At 40.4% G+C, this 23,808-nt stretch overlaps 1 protein-coding gene across 1 annotated transcript in view; it reads right to left on the bottom strand.

Moving 5' to 3' along the window:
- Positions 1-546: 546 nt before the first annotated feature.
- COL13A1 (collagen type XIII alpha 1 chain) overlaps positions 547-23,808 on the bottom strand; it is a 118,750-nt gene continuing 95,488 nt past the window's right edge. The window contains exons 34-40 of the mRNA XM_075934944.2: positions 21,684-21,719; positions 17,217-17,270; positions 16,366-16,419; positions 15,581-15,616; positions 9,333-9,410; positions 3,086-3,124; positions 547-684 (exon numbers count right to left, since the gene is read on the bottom strand). Coding sequence (XP_075791059.1) covers positions 682-684; positions 3,086-3,124; positions 9,333-9,410; positions 15,581-15,616; positions 16,366-16,419; positions 17,217-17,270; positions 21,684-21,719 — 300 coding nt within the window. The 3' untranslated portion in view covers positions 547-681. The remainder of the gene's footprint in view (positions 685-3,085; positions 3,125-9,332; positions 9,411-15,580; positions 15,617-16,365; positions 16,420-17,216; positions 17,271-21,683; positions 21,720-23,808) is intronic.

Raw genomic sequence — 23,808 nt, 5'->3', positions numbered from 1 at the left:
TGTCTTAACTAGTTACAAGAGTTTAAGACAGATTCTGTACGTGTGTACATGTTTTGCTGCTTAAACATCTTCCCTGATGAATGGGTACATTTGTTAAAATAGCACCATTAGTGTCCTCTAGTGGTGGTTTGGTTGCACTAGGTTATGGCAAATTAAAGTAAGAAAGCTCTTAAGCACTACATTCATGTAATAAATAGAAGATAGAAGTCCCTCATTTTATTAGTATTGCTGGCTGCCCCAGGCTTTCCACAGCAACACCGTATTTATTCACAAAAAGATAACATTGTCATATTTCATTTTAATAATAAAATCCATAACACTCTAAATATTCTTGAATTCTCCTGGTTTGGCAAAGAAAAATGACCTTCAGATCTATATAGGGCAGTTCCTTTTGGCACCTGAATGCAATAATTTATTAAGTTCCAATATTTATCAAGTGTGCACAAATATCATGCAAATATGACAGCTGTATTCCACAACAATATAAGCATAATAAAGACACAGAATTATATAAAGGATTGACAAACAGCAAAAGAGAAATTTAGTATTTTCTGTACAAAATATATGCAGCTTTTGATAATTTGAAAATGTATAACTTCTTGGCATTTCACAAAAGAACCTTGTATAAAAATAAATATTCTATGTACAAAACACACACAGGCCAGTCCATTGTTAGAACCATCACTGCAAAAGAAAACAAACCTGTGTTAGTTCCACAATTCAAACAGCAGGAAGGATTTTGTAATGGAAGGAAACACAACTGGGGCAGACATTGTTATGTGAGCATGCTCCAGGATACACTACAGCAGAGGAAACTGAGAACCTCAGGAACAATCATTTTTGTTTGTCTGGGTAGGAAGGTGGGAGTGCAATGTTGTATGACTCTACCCCCGTAGCAGCCCCACCATATCTACTGAAATAGCTGCTTGTGAAGCTGCTTTCTGCACTAATGCAAGTAATAGGTAATACTAAATAATGAGCCAGAACCTGAAGAGAGGTCCTGATGGATTCATAGGCCTAAAATGGCCAAACTCCTAAGCAGTTGAACTGCACAGAATGAAGAGAAAAGAAGGGACTTGAACAGGTTTCTCTGCTGTACATGTTGTTATAAGGTTTGTGTAAGTGCATGTCTGTGCATATATCATTGATTGCAACCTTCAGGCCAATGGGCTCCTATATTTCCATCTGATATTTCCATTTCAGTTTCTGAGTACCTCTGGGATGGTAGGTTTGGCAGCCTTGTAAGGGCTCTGACTTGCCTCAGGTAATGTGTCCTTTCAGAATTAGTACAAACTGTCATGACTGCAAAGCTCAGGCAGACGACAGGATTCCTGACTGCTCTCCTTCCTGAATACAGTTGGGCCAGGATTTGTCATAGTACAACATCCTTCACCCAGAGATCTCATAGCACTTTACAAACAATTACTCTATCTTCACAGTGCTCTGTGAGGTGGATAATACATCCTCCTGGAAGATGAACACCCTGAGGCACAAAGAGGTTAAGGCCTAAATAAGCTAAAAAGGGTGCTTTTTTTCAGTCTGAATGTGTCTAATTTCAACGTCCAGCCACTGGATCATGTTACACTTTATACAGCCATGACTAAAACCTGAAACACTGAATCCTGGTCAATATTATAAATAGCATTAGAGTTGACCACAGCACTAAAACTTGCATTATCTTTAGATTGGGATTGCCAAAGGGAACTAAAGGAGTTAGGTAACCAATTCCTGCTGAAAGTCAATGGGAGTTTTATGCCCGACTCCTTTAGTCTCTCTGAAAATCCCAGTTGTAATGTTCCCTTCAGAGCTTTAAAAACATCCTAAATTGTAAAACATGCTAATTACAATCCACACAGAGTCAGAAGGATATTTGGAGCTTTAGTTTACTTATCTTGTCTTTTGTTAACTTAATGTGTTGGCTTGGTCAGATTGGAATCAACATAGAAACAAAAGCCCACACACACATGAGCTATTTCTGTTTCAAAGGCAGCCCTTAATCCAGGTGTGGGCAAAAGGGCCTCCGTGGGCCAGATGCGGCCCATCACACGGATTGCTCCAGCCCGTGGATGCCCTGCCACCTCCCCGCCTGCAGGCTAATCAGGGCCTAAGGATGGGGGAGCGTGCAAAGTCTCCCCCTGCCAGAGTTGACTCTAATGGCCACATGCTCCTTGCAGGGTAGGAGCAGGGAGCAAGAGACTTACCACGCTTCCTCCGCCCCCAGGTCCTGATTGACCTGAGGTCTGGGGGTGAGAGCGCAAAGTCTCCTCCTGCCGCCAGAGTGTGGGTGCCTAGAGGGAACCATCAGCTTTTCTGAACAGCTAGTGTTTCTTTTTGGGGGGGCATAGACAAAGACTTCACGTGCTCCCCCACCCTCAGGCCAATCAGCAACTGTGGGCGGGGAAGCACGAAAGTGTCCTGGCCCCGCCCCTTCCGGACAGCCCAGGGCCAATTAAAAAATTTCTTAAGTGGGCTACCCCCCACTCTAAAATTATTGCCCACACCTTCCTTAATCTTATCTCATTCATACCAGTTAATGCCAGATTAACTCAGTTTAAGTCTATCAGATCTGCAGTGTTTTGAACCTCTGAAAATCAGATCAATTACTTCTATTTGGTGCCTAAAAACTGATTCAGGTGCTGAAGAGTAAGCACTCCACTTTGACATTTTTGGTTTCTTATGTGCCTCAGTTTCAGTTTCTCCACAATGGGGATAACAGTGCTTACCCATCTTTGTGAAGTCCTTTGAGATTGATGGATAAAATGTATGATTTACTAATAATATATTGATACATAAGGATATAACACATCTATTGAGTTCTGATTCTGTGCAATTTATGAGATATTTTCAAGCCTGGAATATCCAGAGCTACTAATACAATTCCATCATTTTTAACTCTTTTTATTTGTGTAGCATTGGATAAATCACATGGACAGTTTTGGTCCTTGCTTGTCAGGAGCCCTGGCACTGAAAATACACTGCGTGCTTTACACACCTTTGTCATTGTTAAAACTCACAGAGAAGCATCTGCAAAATGCATCAGCATCTTTAATTCATCACAGTCATAGAAGTTCCAGCATTCTTTTACCTTATTCCAGCAGCCTTGAACTGGTAAGCCATCTTCCCCCTACAACCCAGAAAGAAACAGACAGTTAAGGATACAGGAAACGGCCACGTGGAAGGAAGGAAAGGGTTAACTAGTATGGCTGCAACAAACATTTAAAATCAGAGTAGGGCTGGGATGAATGTCTTAATATATATAATTTCCGTCCCTCTGTTTTGTGTGACCCATTTTTCTGGATGAAAGATATGGTCAGGGTTCAATCTGAAACCAGAGACTCGAGGGAAATTTGTCTCTGTGTTGTGCACACAGAGGCTTCCTGCTGATGGGTATTATGCTCTAGTTCTGCTCTGAAAAATGTGTTTGGCCCTGCTTTCCTGAAGAGGGAAACATAAATGTTCCTATTCAGAAGTAAAATGTATCAGGATGTTGGAGTGTGAGACATGAACTGGCTGATTGTATTGTCATTTATGACTCCATGTCATAATTCAGAGATGATGTGCTATTCCTGACAACATACAACAAAGTGGATCCCAAACACTACACTAGCATTCGGACTTGTAGGAATGGCTAGAAAATATATTCATTTCATTTATCTGGGCTGGCGTTAGTATTGAGTGAGGGACTTTGTCTTGTCAAAATTATGGAAGTTACATTTTCTTATGTCATGGTTGTACGGTCTTTATTTCTAAATGTCAAGAAATTCCTTGTGTCAGATTTGCTGAGACATCAGAAATCTCTGCATTGCATGAGATTTACTTTAATTCTTTTTTACATATTCTTCAGTGGCAAGTAGGGTTGCCAGATGGTTTAACCAAAAATACTGAACACACTGCCCCCCCAAAAAAACACCAGGGGCTCGTCTACACTGGCCCCTTTTCCGGAAGGGGCATGTAAATTTCACCAGTCGTCATAGGGAAATCCGCGGGGGATTTAAATATCCCCCGCGGCATTTAAATAAAAATGTCCGCCGCTTTTTTCCGGCTTTTAAAAAAGCTGGAAAAGAGCGTCTACACTGGCCCCGATCCTCCGGAAAAAGTGCCCTTTTCCGGAGGGTCTTATTCCTACTTCAAAGGGCACTTTTTCCGGAGGATCGGGGCCAGTGTAGACGCTCTTTTCTGGCTTTTTTAAAAAGCCGGAAAAAAGCGGCGGACATTTTTATTTAAATGCCGCGGGGGATATTTAAATCCCCCGCGGATTTCCCTACGACGACTGGTGAAATTTACATGCCCCTTCCGGAAAAGGGGCCAGTGTAGATGTAGCCCAGGAAAAAAATTCTGTTGGGGGGGGGAGGAGAAAGAGGCTTTTTTGCCAGTGGCATCTTGTTTTTCTGCTCCAGCCACAAGACAGCTCCCCTGCGGAACCAGGTAAGCAGAGGAGTGCGGGGGACCTAGGAGTGGATCCAGGGGCTGGGCCAAGTTGCTGAGTGTGTCTGTAGGGTTGCCAGGTGTCCGGTATTTTCGCCTCCTGGAAGGGAAAAAAATCAGAAAATACCAGACATTTTAGGTATCTGGTATTTTTCTGAATATTTTTACTAGACAGGAGGCAACAATACCAGACTGTCCGGGTCAACACCGGACACCTGGCAAACCTAAGCAAGAAATGAGATCCCAATAGGAGCACTATGGCAAATCCTATGCAGCATATAGAACACAAAATAAAAAAGGTGTAGCAATCACAAATATGTTAGAACACCAGTTTGGGATATGATTTGGCATTGTAAACAGTTTTAAGGAGTCCTGATTGCGAGATGTTCACAGCGAGGACTGCCTTTTTATCAGTGCTTGGGCATAGTGTGATGAGATATTTGGGCACCACCATAATATAACTGTTTTTTTTAACCACAGCAACAGGATAGATGTTAATATTTGCTCCATAGGCCCATTTAAAAAATATTTGTCCTGTGCTTTTTGTGGGGAGTGAAGGGTGATCTGAGGCCTTGTCTCAGTGCTGGTTTGAAACAAGGATGGATGCAAAGTTTTGTTTTTTCCCTGGGTGCTGCTGGATGAGCCCTTAGTGTAGTGATGAAGTTTAGAATCAATGTAATCCAGATGGAGGCTCTGAGAACATATTAAATCCTCATCTCTGTTCCTCCACTTCCCAGTGTAGGAACATGTCTGGGCAAGAAGAGTGTGGCTGGAGCAGTCTGCTTCCTATACAGTGAAGGAATCTTCAGCTTTACGATCCCTTTGTGCCATCCTGAATTGCTGGGTAAATAGGCCTTTTGTCTCAACAAAATGGATGGGATTAGGTCTGTGTTCTCACAGGACCCAAACCTTCAAGCCTTTCTTGTTGCAGAATTCCAGTGGGATCCTGAACTAAGGGCAGGTTTACACTAAGGGGCAACATTGAACTAAGGTATGAAACTCCTTAGCTGGAGTTAAAGTATCTTAGATCGAGTTACCACATCATCTCCACTGTGGGGGGTTGACTGCAGAAACTCTCCCATCGACTTCCCTTACTCTTCCTGATCCGATGGAGTACCAGAGTCAACAGGAGCATGATCAAAAGTCAATTTAGTGGGTTTTCTAAAAAAGACCCGCTAAATCGATCCTTGAGAGATCAATCCCCACATTGCCAATCTCCTAGTAAGTGTTGACAAGGCCTAAAGGACTGCAGGATCAAAAATCCCTATATAAGTTTAGAATGTTTTTATTCAAAAAAGTTTTGTATCCTGTAAAAATTTGCAGGTTAAAAGGAAACCAACAGTGTGACCATTACATTGGCAACTGGAAGGTGAGTTTTTGTGAAATGTTAGAATTTAATTCTACTCAGATCAGCACTAACCAGCCTTGTGAGACAGATAATTGAAGATGGTGGGGAGGAACTACTGGGATTGAAATAATAAACAGGTGAAAAACCTAACCTAACAAGTTCAAAGCTATTGATAGTGAGAAAGTTCAATCAAATCCTTCTAGACGATGCCTACAACTGCTCTTCTCATTCAAGCTATTGGGTCAGATACACCTCTGAGGTAACTCTACCACAGTCAGTGAAATTATACAAAGGATGATTTGAACCCATTTTCTTCAATCAAATTAGTTTATTCTTAGCTCCTTAACTTTTGCAGGAGACATCTCCACAGCTTAACATCTCACGTTAAAAAACAAAAGAAAAACCAAAGAGAAGAAAATGCATAGTGTTATAACGAGAGAGAAACTAGTTAACTGAAGTACACTGATGAGCGAGTTTGATGGAAAAAAATATCACTGGGTGACATTACATAGTTCTTTTCTCTTAAAGCAGCCTCCCAGCAATGCTCTTTCCCACAGACTGCAGAACTGTGGCAATAAATGATTATGGATCCTTTAGTAGGGAAGAAGTGGTGTTCCCATTGGTACGCTGGTGGTGAGGTGAATGAATTGTGTAATGCATTGCAGGAGGAAATGGAAAGTTAGGTGTGTAGAGGAACAGGAAGCTGGAGAGTTATGGTTTAGGGATCGAAGGAAGAACAGAGTCACAAGGAAGTGTTTGTTGCAGGCTAGTTTGCAGAGGGAGGGAAATGGGACATGCTTATTAATAACAAGTAATTAGATTCCCATATTTCAGATTTGCATTAGGTCACAGACTCCATGCATTTGTACAGATCCTGCATTGAAATAAGTTGTGTCAGCAGAATGCCAGGCAGAGGTAAATGTTAACAATTTTGGGTCAACAAACATGCACATGCAATGTCTCAAACTACTTTTGATGCCAAAATACTGTCTATTGTGTCACTTTCATTTCACCAGATTTTCTGGTGTGTCTCCATAACAAAAATGGTCATGAAATAGACATGCATTATGCTGCTGCCCTGCAGCACAATTTTCAGTTGGAAGGATTAGTGCCAGGGAAGACAGACTAGTCTTCCAAAGATAGTGGAAGAATCCTTGTGTTTAGAGATACTCTCAGACTTGAACACTTTGTACAATTTAGGAATGTTCAGTACAGAGGTGACTTGCAGCTGACTGTACAGTTCTTTTTGCATTTTTAGCTTCTGGGATCATATGTTATTGCATATTTGTAAATTTGCCTTTGTTTATTTGTTTATTTACCCAGTATTGCCAGATAGAAAATGCCATTAAAATCTTTATAGTTTGGCCTTTTAGCTGTTATTACAGATGTATTCAATTATTCATTATCCAAAGAAAATTGAAGTGTAAAATGCAGGGAATGCTGGGAATGATAGTAATGTTAGCTACTTGCAAGCAAAATTGTAAAGCTCTTAATGCCAACCACTGTATTTATTTACTCAGGAAAAACTCAGTTCAGATGCAGCAACTGTTTCTCACTAAAGTTCCTTTTATTGCCCTAATTTTCCATTGGTTTGTCTAGGGCCCAAAGAAGTCACATGAGTCGGTTGTGATCAGACCTCTTGGAAATGTGGGTGTGTATTTGTAACAGAGTAGGACTTGACACATTCTAAGGGTATTTCTACCTCCTGCAATCAAAGGTGTGACGGAAGCCTGTGTAGTGGAGCTAGCTTTGGTCTAACGAGCGCCAAGTAACACCAGTAAAGCCAAGGCAACAGAGATTAACAGCTCAAATCCACACCCAGCATCACAGTTGGGCTTGTACAACAGAAACTAGGATGATCATACGTTTGAATCCACTTTAGTAAACTTTTGACCTTTCAAGCTTTCAGTAGTTCTGCATAAGCTAGCACAGCCGTGGACAAATAATGGCCCTCAGGCCGGATCTGATTTGCCAGGGTTAGCCCCTGGCGGGTTGCCACTGCTGTGTTTGCATGCACCTCCACAGATACAAGTGCGTGCAGCTCCCGTTGGCCATTGATCATAGTTCCCCGCCAGTTGGAGCTTCAAGAAGTGGTGTCCCCATCTTTCCACTTCCCGGAGCTTCCATTGGCAGGAAACGGCGATCTGCAGCCAATGGGAACTGCAAGCTCCCGTATCTGCAGAGCAGCAGTGGCCCTCCAGAGGCTAACCCTAGCAAACCACTGCTATCCTATTGCCCACCCTTGAGATAGCAGGATAAAAATAGTATTGTGGACATTATGGCCCAGGCAGTAGCTTGGGCTAGCCACCCATATTCAAACCCAGATGGCTTAGACTTAGGTGGCTAGCCTGAGCTGGCTCCTGTGTGTCCACACTGCTATTTTCAACATGCTATCTCAATCCATGCTCTCATAAGCTTATTACCCTTGCTGAGAACCACAGCTGCCAGTTTCAATGCAGACAGACCCAAAGAAACAGATACTGCATTTGAACTGAGAGTCTTTGAGTAAATGAATAATATGATGCTTTTTAGTGTGATGGTGAGAGCAACTTTGTCATATTTGGGTTAGGAAATACAGTACAGTATTTAGGAAGGGGCATTAAAATATCCTTTTAATAACCAAGTAAGAAGGAGGTCAAGTAATTTACTAGGCAGTCTTGGAGTCAAGTGTAAGTTTCTCTGAGATGCTAAAGAAAAACAGAAAGGAAAAACATTGGTCTGGGTGCCAGAGCTGAGGCCAGAAGAGGAATTTGAGCAGGCACTGCCTTATCACAAGACAGAAGAAGCTATTGGCACGGGGCTTTCCATGAAGATCCCTCAATTCTGAAAGATTCTTCCATTACAGCCAAATTTGTTTACATTCTTTATGCGCTATAAAATCCATAAATTCCCTCTATATGTTTATGGAGCTCATGAGCAACTGAAAAATGACTTGGATGAGGTCTTTTAGTTAAAGCATGACATAAGGGTGGAGTGCTTGTCTTTTTAGGACACTCTTGCCATTAGACATGAATTGTTGGAAAGTTGATGATTCGAAATACTGTACCAGTACATTTCTCAGGGATTGTTTGAAAGTTATATTTGCATTCTGGTGGGGATTTTTTAAAAAATGTGTAAGATGCATAAGGGGATTGGAAGAGTGTCAGACTTTACTTTTAAGTATTTACACTTGGCTAGCAGAATTAGTGGGAAATGTAAGCATTTCCTCTGAGGGTCAGCTTTTGAAACACTGGTTCAGCAGGGATTCTGAAGGAAAACTTAAAGGAAGAGAAGAAGTAGTTATGAACAAAGCTTTGTAATGTAGTAGAACATCCAGACTACTGCTTCATTTGTCCCTGTACCACAAACGTATGGCAGTAGCAACCGTGATTCACTGCAAAGGATGTTATGGGTCATATTGTGAAGCAAGTTGTGTGAGGGGAGGCAGGATGGAGATTGGTAAGGATGGCACCATTGCTGTAGGATTACAGTTCATGCCACTATTTGGGGGTATCAGAAAATAAAAATCAAGAATAAAAAGCAAACAGAAGCATGCAGGAAAGGGAAGGTAACACCATACCAATGGGCAAGGGGCATCCAGCCCGTCCAGCCCAGGTAACCCCGGCTCACCCTTCTCGCCTTTAAAACCTCGGAGTCCCTGTTCATGAAATCAACCACTATAATTATTCCAGTCAATGCCATCCCCTCCATGTGATGGGAGGAGAGGCCCAGTCCCACACTGGTATAATCAAAGAGCACTCAAGTTACATACCCAGTACATGAAATAATCAGTGTTTGAATCTCTAGTGCATAATTGGTAGGAAAGGTTGTCTTGTTGGCCCTATATTCTGTGAATCAGAAGGTGATTTTCTAATTTTGGTAAATCTGGGAGGATTCTACTGGTGAAGAAGGGGAGTGGGAAGAAGATCTCTGCTTTTTAGAAATTGTCTTCGGTTGCTGTCCTCACTTTGAAACAAAAGAGAATAACTTCTCTGTAGGCCCTATCTGGGCACATACACTGCACTTATCATTGTAGTATGCAAGTGACTCTTCAGCTTGATCAAATAATAGACCTGGGGATGAACTAAAAAGAATAATGATAATATTTTAGACATATAGAGCTTCCTTGTGTATTATACATATTCAATTCCTATAGCATTATGTTTTCCATTTGGCTAAATGTTGCTACTTTTTAAATGTAGAGGCTTCCAATGAAGTGAGATAATGTCATAGCCTTCTTGATCATTTTCTAACTCTCCTATTAGATTTCACACCAATTTGTTTCCCCACTGGGTATCCAAACCTGAGTGCCCTGTGTCATTATCAAGTAGAGACTCCGTTATAAACATATCAGTCGGACATCATTCAGAGGCAAAAAGAAGGCATTTTAGATATTATTACTGCATAAATACGATGGTATTAAACATTGCCAAAGAACAATCCATAAGTGGGAGAGTTCCAGAGCTCTACTTTCATAGTAAAACTCCTTTGTTCACCCTCTCCTCTCATTTCACTCATTCCTTTTTGAGCTCTGGAAAAGAAAGGGCCAGAACTAAAGTTACTCTATAGCCCAATTGCTCTTTGTTTCTGCATCACACTGAAGACAACAGCTGTGCCATAGACTCCAGTGGGAGCAGCACAGGCCCTTTATTAAGCAATGCGATTTTTCTAGCAGTCATTTTCTTTGTTTTCCTTCTTTCTTCCTCATTGGCAAATCTTAAAATAAAACATTTTATAAAACAGAACATACCAATGGACAGGGTGCATCTAATCCAGGCGCTCCTTGGTCTCCCTTATCCCCTTTAGGCCCTCTAGAGCCTTTCTTGCCCCTCTCCCCCTGTAAATAATAGTTTAGTCCAAGAAAAAAAATACACAAAAGCTTTAGGATCATCCATTTCAAATAAATGTCAGAGATAGTTAAAAAAGAAATAAACACGACTAGAAAAATATTTTTAAAAAGGAGATTCCTTCAGTTAAGTTGCTCTTACAGGAAAGCTTTTTATGGATTTAGTGGTATATTTTATTTACATGTATTGCACTTTACTAATTGTTGAAATCCCACCCTGATAAGGATTCTGTCTCCCATCGTTACATTAAATGAACGGGCAGCCCCCTGAACTTTGTAGATGGGATTTCACTGGGCACGTGTTCTACTGCCAGGAGAATGACACCTACCAGTGCCACTCTACAGACTGGCTGGGAGGAGAAGTTTGAACCGAGTGGTCCTCAGCCTTGCTTAGGAGGGCAAGAGTGTCACTTCTTTGAGTCTTATGAGCTTCACTGACAAAGGAACAAAAGACTGGCTGCTTGATTGCAAGTCTGGATTACCTGTTATGTTGCTGTCACAGACTTGGACCTGATTACCAATTCATTAATTTTACATCTCTTTTCCTTTTCACTTCTCCTTATCCTTCCCCCAAAAGAATTTTTGTTTATAATAATATAACAAATTATTTTAAATGCATTCTCTCAAATGATTTTTAAAATTCTGTATGTTTTATGTATGCATTTTCCATTACTTTGTTTAAGCGTTGCACTTTTAAAAGATATGATGTCTCTCTTTCTCGACTAAGATAGGTATTGTATCTGCCACAGGTTTAATTCTAGCAAATGAATTAGCCTGATACTGCCAGTGTTTTGTGCAGAGAAGATCTGAGTTTTCTCTGACTTAAATCAATTTTATACTAGTGTTACTCACTCCTGATTTAGATTGGAGCAAGTGACAAAAGAATCAAATCCAGAGACTGAAACACACCCTTATGCAGAAATCCAGTACAAAGCCTGTGATGAAAAAGGGCTAAGTGGATCTTAAAATAGTGAACAGATCTCCTGCTGATCCTCTGCACAGGGGAAATTTCACTCTCAACTCACTCTGAATTAAATGGAAATTCTAAGTGCAGGTCAACATTAGGATAATCCTTGATATTTATAAGAAAATATATATCTTTTATATTTTTAAACGGAACAGCTGCAGATATGAGGAACTTTTTAAAGCTGCTGAGGATACGATAGAGTTGGGATGGCTGAAGAGGGAATTTTATTTAGTGTTTAGATGGTAATGATTAGAAGGTGCAATAAAATCAGGCAGCACAGGTATAAATATATATATATATTTTAAAAGGAAAATAAAAGGTTTTAGACCAACTGAGCTAAAAGCTGACAAAAGAAATGGATGGGATAGGAGAAGTAATGAGGAGAAATCACCCGGGATCAAACACTGGAACAAAGAGGATAATCCAGGAGAAAACGTGGAATGGGTTGTAGTGGAGGGAGGAGGAAGGACCCAGGAAAAAAGGCAGAAGAGGAGGAAGGGATAAAGGGGACAAAGGTGGACCTGTAGAAGCAAGGAATACACACGTACACACAGACAGGAGAAGAAAAAACCAGATGTTATAAAATGTGAAGAGTTCAGCTTTAATGCACAAATTCAGCATTCATACTTTTTCAGTTGGGTTATTCACACGGCTGTCATGTTCCAGCAACATTTCAGTTGTTATATCGCACGCTACTTTCATGACTGCACTGGATCTTGAAGGCTATTATTACACATCCTACAGTGACATAAGAACAAAGGGCTCTGCTCAACAGAAAAGATCCATAGCATAAAAAGGCACAGCTGTCTTTTGCAACTGGGAGGCCTGTGAAGAGGATTTTTGCCAAATTACTGCAGGGAAAGGGGTGGGCACTTCAAGACCTACTTTCATTGTGTTAATCACAATGTGTGTGTGTAAATCTTATTAACAGTCCATCTCTGTTACTAGTATCTACTATTAAAACCATTTTTAAATAGCATATTTTCTTGCTAGAAAATAAGTTAGTTATCAAGCATAAGGCAGGTGTTTGCATTCCGTTGTTAAAGGATCTCAAAAAACTAGGTGATGGGGCAACAAAATGGCAGATGAATTTTAATGTTGAGAAATGCAAAGTGATGCATATTGGAAAACATAATCCCTAATATATTTATAAAATTAATGTGACTAAATTAGCTGTTACCACTCAAGAGAGAGATCGTGGAGTCACTGTGGCTAGTTCTCTGAAAACACCCACTCAATGTGCAGCAGCATTTTAAAAAGCAAACAGAATGTTAGGAGTCATTTAAAAAAGGGATAGAGAATAAGACAGATAATATCTTATTGCATCTATTCAAATCCATGATACGCCCACATCTTGAATACTATGTGCAGATGAGGACACCTCATCTCAAAAAAGATAGCTTGGCATGAAAAAGGCAACAAAAATGATTAGGGGTTTGGAATAACTGCCATATGAGGAGAGACTAATTAGACTGGGACTTTTCATCTTAGAAAAGAGAAGACTAAGGGGGATAAGACAGAGGTCTTTAAAATCATGGTTGGTATGGAGAAAGTAAATAAAGAAAAGTTATTTATTTGTTCCCATTACACAAGTACTAGGGGTCACCAAATGAAATTAATAGGTAGCATTTTAAAAAGAAATAAAAGGAAGTATTTCTTCACATAACACAGAGGCAACCTGTGGAACTCCTTGCCAGAGGATGTTGTAAAGGCCAAGACTTTAATAGGATTCAAAAAAGACCTAGATAAATTCACGGAGGAGAGGTCTGTCAATGACTGTTAGTCAGGATGGGCAGGAATGGTGTCTCTAGTCTCTGTCAGAAGCTGGGAATGGACAACAGGGAAGGGATCACTTGATGATTACCTGTTCTGTTCATTCCCTCTGGGGCACCTGGCATTGGCCACTGTCAGAAGACAGGATACTGGACTAGATGGACCTTTGATCCAATCCAGTATGGCTGTTCTTATGTTCTAAAGCTTTCTGTTCCAGATCTCCTGTCAGAGAGAGTCAATCTCAGAGGATCAAAATAAAATCATGCTCGAAGAAGTCCATGTCATGTGATTACTGTGACATATCTTCCATAAATGGACATGAAAGTCCCATAGACAATGATCAACCCTAGGCTATGGGAAAGGAGAACAAACTCCTGGTGGCTAAACAATTTGGCCAAAAAGAGACACTATTTGGTTGCCTGACAATGAATTTGAGCACATAGAACCCTCCAGATTTCTGTGAAATGGAGCTTGTGAGATATCTGTAGCAATGTCAATTAAAATGGGATATCGGACAAAGCAGTTTGCCATAGGATGCTTAAATTTTTTAAATAACATTAACTCAGAGTTGCTCTAATAAGTGGCCCACTTATAGACTGACCGGACAGTAGTGTGAAAAATAAGAATGGAGGTAGGTGCCTGTACAAGGGAAAGCCCCAAATATCAGGACTAGCTCTATAAAATTGGGACATCTGGTCACCCTACCCACTTAATAATTTGTTAGATGGACTGTGGGCTGAGGAGGAGCCCTTAATTAAATTGTTAGTAACAAATAAATATGTATTTGCTGGATCAGACCTGAAAAGTTACATTATATGCCCATTCACAAACTTAATTTTCTCAAACATTTTTGTTTAAAGCATTTGTTGCATTTTAGCCAAATATTCCTTTCAAGGGGACTGTGACACTCCCCTCTCATCTGTGAAAGTTGCTGTTTGTCCCACTCTTTAGTTATTTTTTATTTGAGGGAGAATAATGAAGCCACGTTAGCCCAAACTGATTCTTATTGCGGCCAACAAAAGTCCCATCTTCTAAATACGATTTCCAGATTTAAAGCCAACTGAAAAAGTCTAAAGATCCTGTTAAACTTATATCTTATTCAGAAAAAAACCTTAATAAAATTAAATGTAGGTTAAAGAGCAAAACCAGAAGTGGAATGATTAAAATATAGCAGCACCTTGGAGTTCCCATGAATTAAAAAAAGAAAGAAAGAAAGAAAGAATAGTCTTTCCTTGTTTAACAACCTGCTGAGCAGGGCACTTTTTCAAGTTTGTTAATCTGTTTAACATAGAATCAGAGGAGAACTCCAGATGATAAGGAAGGAGAGACAGGACTTGCCAAATGTAATCAGCAAATATATCCATCTCATACACTTACTGCTTTGGCACTTTTTCTATCACAAATTTAATCTCTTTCCAAAATGCTTGCATATGCCATCAGAGCCTTATAATGAGAATTTAGATATACGAAGTGTATAAACTATTCTCAACTACTTATCTCTTTATTGTTGTTATCAAAGGATTTAGATCACTAATATGCCTAATATAATTTTTTTTATAAATATATACAGTTTGGTACAGTTTATTTCTTTATAACACAAGTAAAAGATGTAAAAAAAATTGTCAGCAGTTAGCATAATCTGTTGCTGGCTCTGCAGTTCTTATATCAATGCACGTTAACGCCTGAATAAGGAGTCTACGACTGCATGATAAGGCTCTTTAATATAGTCGTATTTAATTAATCTTTTTCCAATTTTTGTTTGGTTGAAAAAAAGATGTAATTCTGGAAAACTTTGGAACCAGTTTGCTGCAGTAAAGTGGCTGACATTCTTTTTCAGCATTTAAAGGGAATTTGAGTAGCATGTGACAAGATTTAGCTATACCACCATTATTAACATTAGGGGGAATTGTCTAGTTTGCATCCCTCATTCAGCATGTTAAAGTAGGATTTTCAAAAGCACTTATTATTGGCCTTATTTAGTGAGAACAGGAAGAAAGCACCACTGAGCACTTCTGAAAATACGACTGGCATGCTTTAGTGTTTGAATGATGATGTCTTTGGTTATGGTGCATTGTAAAAACTACAGCCATGGCATCGTAAATTATACATCTATAAATTGCTTTATAAGGGCTTATCAGGTAGGAATTTACCTGAGTTTTTTCAGGTACTTCAGTAATTAATCATTCCACCTCTACATAAAGACATTAGTAATCAAATACAGGAAGCTTGGTTCATGACTTACCCGGTTTCCTTTGTCACCAGGTGGGCCTTGTAAACCCTAAAATACATCAGTAAGAAGAACTATATATATAAACTATTTTAAATCAATGTCAGCAAAACAGGTCCCTTTATTTACTCAGTCAAAACAATTCTTCAGACAAAAACTCAGCAAATAAACTAGCCTCTTCATTTCTACTTTAAAATAAAGATAGTTTGGGATTATCTATTCTAAAGCTACAGCTCCACTCCTACACCCATTATATATGTGAATAAAACCTTGCTCATAGAAGCAGTCCCATTGAAGGTCTGCTTGTGTGATTATGGTTATAAAACTGGGCCTCAATTCTGCCTTGTCAGCATTTGGAAGGTAGGTATTTAGTTCAGAAAAGTAATCACTCGGAATGGATTTGTTCAATAACTGCATCTTACTATAATGTGTGAATAATTAGCATGGTTTACTTTTTATCCCAGTAATTTCAGGGTCTACATATTTTATTCTCTTCACTTTAAAATATATATTTTTTGGTGGATAGACTAATTATTTTTCTATTATTTATTCTAAAATATTTAATTTTAAGTTGAATTAAATAATATCACTAAGAGGGCATTGAAACTGTGAGAAAAGTCTTTTGCTTTGAAAATTAAAATCGGGGTTTCAATTTAGCATCATTTTTACAAATTCCTCAGCTTCACAGTGGTGTTAATATGGCAGAGAGAGAACATTTTATCCTGTTACAGCAGCATGTGCTAGTGCTGGAAGGTGAAAGCTTCATGGATAGTAGACAATGTAGAGATCCCAGTACTTACAGGAAGCCCTGCTGTCCCCATTGGTCCTGAAGTTCCAGGATCTCCTTTACTGCCCTAAAACAGAGACAAAAGAGAGGTGTTGTTTTGTACACTCTGTCTGTGTCCAGACTTAGGGGTTTTTTCGAAAAAAGTAGCCTTTTTCTGAAAAAACTTCACCTGCGTCTAGACTGCAGTTGCGTTCTTTCGAAATTAAATCGAAAGAACGCGGCTTTTCTTTCGACGGCGGTAAACCTAATTCCACGAGGAAGAACACCTTTTTTTGAAAGTGCTCTTTCGAAAAAAGGCGTTCTTGAAAGCAAACAGGGCTTTTTAGAAAGAGAGCATCCAGACTCACTTGCTGCTTTCTTTCGAAAAAGCGGCTTGCTTTTTCGAAAGTTCCGCGTGCAGTCTAGACTCTCTCTTTCGAAAGAGGCTTTTTCGAAAGTATCTTTCGAAAAAGCCTCTTTCGAAAGAGGCTTACAGTCTAGACATAGCCTATGGGAAAGTTCTACACTTTGATCTGGAGGTTCAACTCACATGAGTGTAGCTGTGGTGGCATGAGAGCAGAAGGTGCTAGTATGCATATAGCACCTTGAAGGGTAAGTGCTTAGAGTGGCTAACCCCCCCCCCCCCCCCCGCCATGTTTGCCACAGTATCTACACTTTATTTTTAGGGGCTAGCTCAATCAGAGTCAGCAAGGGTCTGTCTCCCCATTATGGAATTCATACTTCAAGCTTGAAGCATAGACATACCCACTGAGAGGCTGTGCACAGAGGAATAAATGAACGCTTCTGAAAATAATGCAGAGGACACCTGTTTCGGGGTCTATAGTTGCTATACAAGGGGAGCCAAAATACAAAATGCTAACTTACCCTTTCCCCTTTTGGTCCTGCTGGTCCTGGAACTCCAATTGGTCCTGGAGTACCCTGCAATTTGAGAGAGAAAAACACACAAACCATTTTCTTCATAACCAGGCTTCTTTACAGCTACAAGACAGCATGGTCCTTGAGGAAAAAGCAGAGCTGAGAAGGAGATTCCTATTATGTAAGAAGTCATTTGAATTACTACAGCTTTCAGGGTTGATGAGGACAGATTCTCTCAACAACTCTCCCATGCAATTATAGGATCATTGAAATTGCCATACTAGATCAGCCCAGAATAATTTTACAAAGCTTTTATTTTGAGGGGATGGCTAAATAACTTTGGCAGACACCCCTTTATTATCTAGGTGACTGAAATTTTCCCCGTGAGTTTGCATCCCCAGCAAAACTGAAAACCGTAGCAGAATAAAGGCATATTTAAAGCTTTTTTTCAAATGAGTTCAGTTGAGCAAAAATGAAATAGAATTTGCATTATTTTTTGGTAGGCAGATCATCATGCAGTTTGAAAGGTCACCATGCCGCATGGACTAATGCAGATGCACGCATACACAGAGGCAAACATGAGAGAGTACCCATTCAATCCTAAATCCTCTGCCCACCCTTTCACCGTTTGGATCACTCTACCAAGCTGTAAGTCATGGTAAAGGGAAAATCCAGTCTCTGTGCTCAGCCTTTGGCCCAGGAGCAAGCTCCCCTTTTCATACAAAAATGTTTAGCCACACTGACTTGCTTGGACATTGGTATGTTAATTACTCAACACAATCAATTCTTATCTTTTGCATTAATACTGCAGAAAATAGCCAATAGCCCTTTTGGACATGAAAAGTGTTATCATGCTTGAAGATGAGATAACTAATTCAGATTTTCCTCTGAAAATTCTTATAATTTACACTCATGTGAATCTGGATTCAGCCTTCCCCTAAACCACAGAATATATTAGTGTTGCCAATTCTGATTGGACACATTCCTGGAGGTTTCACCACATGCCATAATCTTTAATTAAAGATTAATCCATATTCCCTGGACAATTCTGGAGGATTGGCAACCATAGATCATGTGTGTGTTCTGAGCCACAAAATCCAGGCTGTCAATTTTTAATCTAAATCAAGGATTAGGAGATTTGAAAGTACCTGCCTAAACAGAACGTATTTATGCATTTTCCATTTTAATTCTATGTAAAATCAGATCATATCCTGTTGAACTAGTGAAAAACTAGGTAACCACACAAGTTCCAATTGGTAATTCTTCCATGAACTGCTAAAAGTGAAAATTACCTCTCATTGAGCCATTGAACAGGAAAATTTTTGGACCTTTTACAGTAGCTTAGTCTTTTGACTGAAGGAAAAGAAAATGGAGCTTTAATCTTGAGAGGTTGAATCCTGCAATCCTTACTCACAAAACTCCCACTGACTCTTGTGAGTATGGAGGACTATTTGTACCTATAAGAATTTACAGAATCTGTTAAGAATGTTGGGGATAACTTCTTGGTACAAGTGCTGAAGGAACCGACCAGGGGCTATGCACAGCTTGACCTGGTGCTCTCAAACAGGGAGGAACTAGTAGGGGAAGTAGAGGTGGGTGACAACCTGGGACGCAGTGATCATGAGAGGGTAGATTTCAGGATCCTGACAAAAGGATTTAATGCATCCGACGGTACTGAGGGAGTTGGCAAATGTCATTGCAGAGCCTTTGGCCATTATCTTTGAAAACTTGTGGAAATCAGGAGAGATCCCAGATGATTGGAAAAAGGCAAATGTAGTGCCCATCTTTAAAAAAGGGAAGAAGGACAACCCAGGGAACTACAGACCAGTCAGCTTTACCTCAGGCCCCATAAAAATCATGGAGGGGATCCTCAAGGAATCCATTTTGAAGCACTTGGAAGAGGGGAAATTGATCAGGAATAGTCAACATGGATTCATGAAGGGCAAGTCATGCCTGACCAATCTGATAGGATTCTATGATGAGGTAACTGGTTCTGTGGATATGGGAAAGTCAGTGGATGTGATATACCTCGACTTTAGCAAAGATTTTGATATGGTCTCCCACAATATTCTTGATAGCAAGTTAAGGAAATATGGATTGGATTAATGGACTGTAAGATGGTCAGAAAGATGGCTAGACTGTTGGGTCCAACAGGTAGTGATTAAGGACTTGATGTCAGGTTGGCGATCGGTTTCTAGAGGAGTGCCCCAAAGATCGATTCTAGGGCTGGTTTTGTTCAACATCTTTATTAATGACCTGGATGAGGGGATGGATTGTCCCCTCAGCAAATTTGCGGATAACATTAAGCTAGGGGGAGAGATAGATACGCTGGAGGCCAGGGATAGGGTCTAGGGTGACCTAGACAGATTAGAGGATTGGGCCAAAAGAAATCTGATGAGGTTCAACAAGGACAAGTGTAGAGTCCTGCCCTTGGGACGGAAGAATCCCAAGCATTGTTACAGGCTGGGGACCGAATGGCTAAGTAGCAGTTCTGCAGAAAAGGACCTGGGAATTACAATGGATACAAAGCTGGATATGAGTCAACAGTGTGCCCTTGTAGCCAAGAAGACTAATGGCATATTAGGTTGCATTAGGAGGAGCATTGCCAGCATATCTAGAAAAGTGATTATTCCCCTTTATTCAGCTCTGGTGAGGCCACATCTGGAGTATTGTGTCCAATTCTGGGCCCCCCACCCTAGAAAGGATGTGGACACATTGGAGAGGGTCCAGCGGAGGGTGACCAAAATGATTAAGGGGATGGAGCACATGACCTAGGAGGAGAGGCTGAGGGATTTGGGTTTGTTTAGTCTGCAGAAGAGAAGAGTGAGGGGGGATTTGATAGCAGCCTTCAGCTTCCTGAAGGGAGGTTCCAAAGAGGATGGAGAGAGGCTGTTCTCAGTAGTGACGGATGGCAGAACAAGGAGCAATGGTCTCAAGTTACAGTGGGGGAGGTCTAGGTTGGATATTAGGAAAAACTATTTCACTAGAAGGGCGGTGAAGCACTGGAATGGGTTACCTAGGGAGGTGGTGGAATCTTCATCCCTAGAGGTTTTTAAGTCTCAGCTTGACAATGCCCTGGCTGATTTGATTTAATAGGGGTTGGTCCTGCTTTGGGCAGGGGGCTGGACTTGATGACCTCCTGAGGTCTCTTCCAGCTCTATGATTCTTTAATTCATCATGACACTTATGCCACTTCAGTGTAAACAAGATACAAAAATCACTCCCTGAATTCATGCAAGGGAGCATGAGTGGACCATGGAAATGTTAACTACTTAAATATTTTCTGCATTTTAAGATAATTTAAGGCTTTGTGTCCCTAAAGATCCAAAGGGAATATCTAGAAGATTTGCAAAATTAAAAATACAACTTCTGGAAACAAATATGCAAATTAGAAGTTGCCATTCAGTTTCTGTTTGGTGGGAGTTATGGGACAATTAAATCAATTCCTGTGCCACTGAAAAAGGAGAAATCAAAGTACCTCTGAAAAAGTTAGACCTGCCTATATTTGGAGGTGGTATAATATCCTGTGAAGAAATATTAATTCTTTGCCCTTGCACAATTTTCATCAAGGATCAAAAGTGCTTTTTAAAATTGGGTTCACATCATAATTCCTCCCCCCCCCCTTTAAAACTTAAGAAACTTAAGCACAGAGAAATTATCTGACTTGCCCCAGGTCTCAAAGTGAATTAATGATGGCATGAGGGATAGAACCTTGCAGTCCTGGATCTCAGCCTGATGCTCAGCCATTAGACATCTCTGCATCCCAGATGAATAGAATTAAAGTTAAAAATTCCACCAATTATTTTTAAGACTTGGAAAAAGCATTTATGAAGTTGCTGCAGCTCAGGAAATTGTGTGGTGAGTGGGGGTTCACAAAGGAATAGCTAATGCTGTTTGTAGACGGTTTCTCACATGCATCTCCTCCTTGTGGAGAGGTGCATTTAAAGTTATACTAAGAGCTGCACAGGCAACCCATTGCAATGCAGTCCTAAATGGTGTGTGTGAAAACAGTACACAACAAAGCCTTTTGGCCATATAAAAAAGCACAAGGTGTTACTATGTCAAAGACAAGTCTGAGGAGATGCTGTTGCACAAGGCTGTAAACAAGGCTACCACAGAGAAAGACAAGACGCAGACAGTTCACAATATGAGGACAGAAGTACATTTCATAATGGTTTCATGCAGAGACTTCATTTAATATAATCCTGGTAGTAATAATAAAATAAAAAAGTAAAAATAATGTTGACGTGATTAAATCTAAAACCCTGGTCCCAAATGAACCTACAATACTGAGAGTGACAAGAAAGCAGTCTTTCACCTCTCAGTGACAATATCTTAATTTAGCATTTTGGCATCCTAGCCATCTTCAGGGAAAATAAAGTTACTCATAATGTAAATGAGGGCACGGCGGGATGGACAAGACACATCACAGTTTCAGGGAAGAGGTGTGTAGGGTAATGGAGAAATGGAACTCACCGGTGGTCCAGGCCTGCCGTCTAAACCTGAAGCACCCTGAACAGATGGGAGAGGGTTAACAAAAAAGGCAAGGAAGGAATGGGAGGTGAGGGGAGAAAAAGGAAAGGGGGAGGGAAGACGTGAGTGAAGCAGTGACTTGAGACAAACATATGCTCCTAATAAACAAAAACAAAAACTCAGATCTCAAGGACAGGTGATGCCACTTACAAGGAAACCAGTGAAAACACAGAGACACTGAATGCATGTCATACTGGCTACTGCCTTCAAAGCTACCTTTGAAAATGCAACATTCCCTCTGACACTGTATCAAAGTACAGCTCGGTGGCCACTCGCAAGAGAAGCTGCTCTGGCCAGGAGAAGGGCATTGTGACAGTGGAGCCTATGACTCTTGCAATGACAGTGCCAGGCTGGCCAGCACAGCATTGGATTATCTGTGACAGGTACTAGAGTGGAATCGCAGTGCCTGGAATCCAGCCATATGTCGATAGGATCTGAAGAGCCATCCACTCCTCAGGGAGCTCCCAGCTGGACATGTCTGTTGGGTAGAGATGTCCACATTTACATTTTCAAAACTGCCCTTGCTTCACACAGAGAGAAGCTGCATAGTCTAGCCATCTGATAAGGGCTAAGGCAGCTGTTAGGAGTGGTTGAAAATCAGACTTACATTGGGAATCTTGATTCAACTTCAACTAGGGGAGGGTCACTGTTGATCCTTAATTTGAATTATTGCTTTCTATGTCTTCCTGAGTCTTACACTGAAGTATACTCAGGGTGCTCAGCGACTGCCTACCAAATTGGATCCTCTTCAGAATGATTACTATGATTACTATTAATGGTGGTGATGACTTTATAATATTTAGCCCGGTAGCCAGAGCCCCCTGGGCTGTGGGAGATCCAAGTTCAATTTCTCCTTCTGCCTAAGGGGGAGAAAGGATTTGACCAGTGGTCTCCCATCCTTGGGAGAGTGTGCCAATCAGTCACTGAACTAAGAGATACTTTAATGTGGGGCTCCCGCAGTCTCTCTTGTTGAACCTGTTCCTCTGTGAATAAATAATTAAGGGGTTATTAGAATAGGCGGCCTAGGGCCTCAGTGTCCCATCTCTCAGGTGATCCTTAGACACCTGATAGTCTCTCAGTCTCTCTCTCTCTGGATCCCTCTGTGGGTCCGGGCCAAAATGGTTTAAAGTCGATATGCCAACTTCTGGTCCAATGTTTTGCCCTTAGTTAAGCTCAGTGGGATTGTACTGCTTTAAACATTTATTTCTAACACATTATCTACAATGTATCTCTGTGAAGAATATTTTAACCACATACAGGGATCTACATTCTGAAAACATGCAGGATCAGACCCTTTATATCTTAGCAAGAGAGTATTTATATGTCCTGACTAAGTAGTTCATTTCCACTGAAGATGACAAAAAAAATCCATCTACATCTCACTAAATATTTTGCTAACAACTGTCAATGGCTGCCCTAACTCAATAATTGTGTTTAATGTGGCTGACTTTTGTTAAACCACCAAGCATTAAACATTTCGTAACGTTAAGTATTAAACATTAAAAGTGGAGTTGAGAAGACATCAGGTTTAAAATCTAGAAAAAGAGTGGAGCTAGGTCTTTAACAGCCAAGTGACTTCAGAAATGTTGAATGGGGGATCAAACCAAAAACCATGAGATCACAATAGGGCTATATTCTCTGAGAAGGACCATTTCATTTGGAGAATCAGCCACAGGCCTTCAATAAACACAGCTAAGACCTGCTGGGTTAATTCCCTCTGCTTTGGGTAGACAATATGTTCCTGTGTCTTCTGCTCAGGTTTTCTCAGTAACCTTTTCGGCCACATTTCTGTTGTCATGCAGACCAAAAGAGAGCCTTTGGTTACAAATGCTAAACAAAACTTTCCTTCTACATCTATTACCCAGTTATCGTTTTGAGGGTGAATGTGATATTGGAAGAGTTTCTGCTTTCACCTTTATTATGAACCCCTGAGAGCAAGTTTGTTTCTTGATTAGTGCCACTTGCAGAATATTACAAGGAACTGTAGATGAAAAGGGCTGAAAAGAAATGTAACGTGTTTCCCAACCAAATTTCATGTGTCACATCCTCATTTTTGAAGTCACTTAGC

This window comes from Pelodiscus sinensis, chromosome 8 (assembly GCF_052426305.1).
Source record: "Pelodiscus sinensis isolate ZL-2025 chromosome 8, ASM5242630v1, whole genome shotgun sequence".
NCBI lineage: Eukaryota > Metazoa > Chordata > Testudines > Trionychidae > Pelodiscus > Pelodiscus sinensis.
This window is presented reverse-complemented; position numbering and strand designations above follow the sequence as displayed.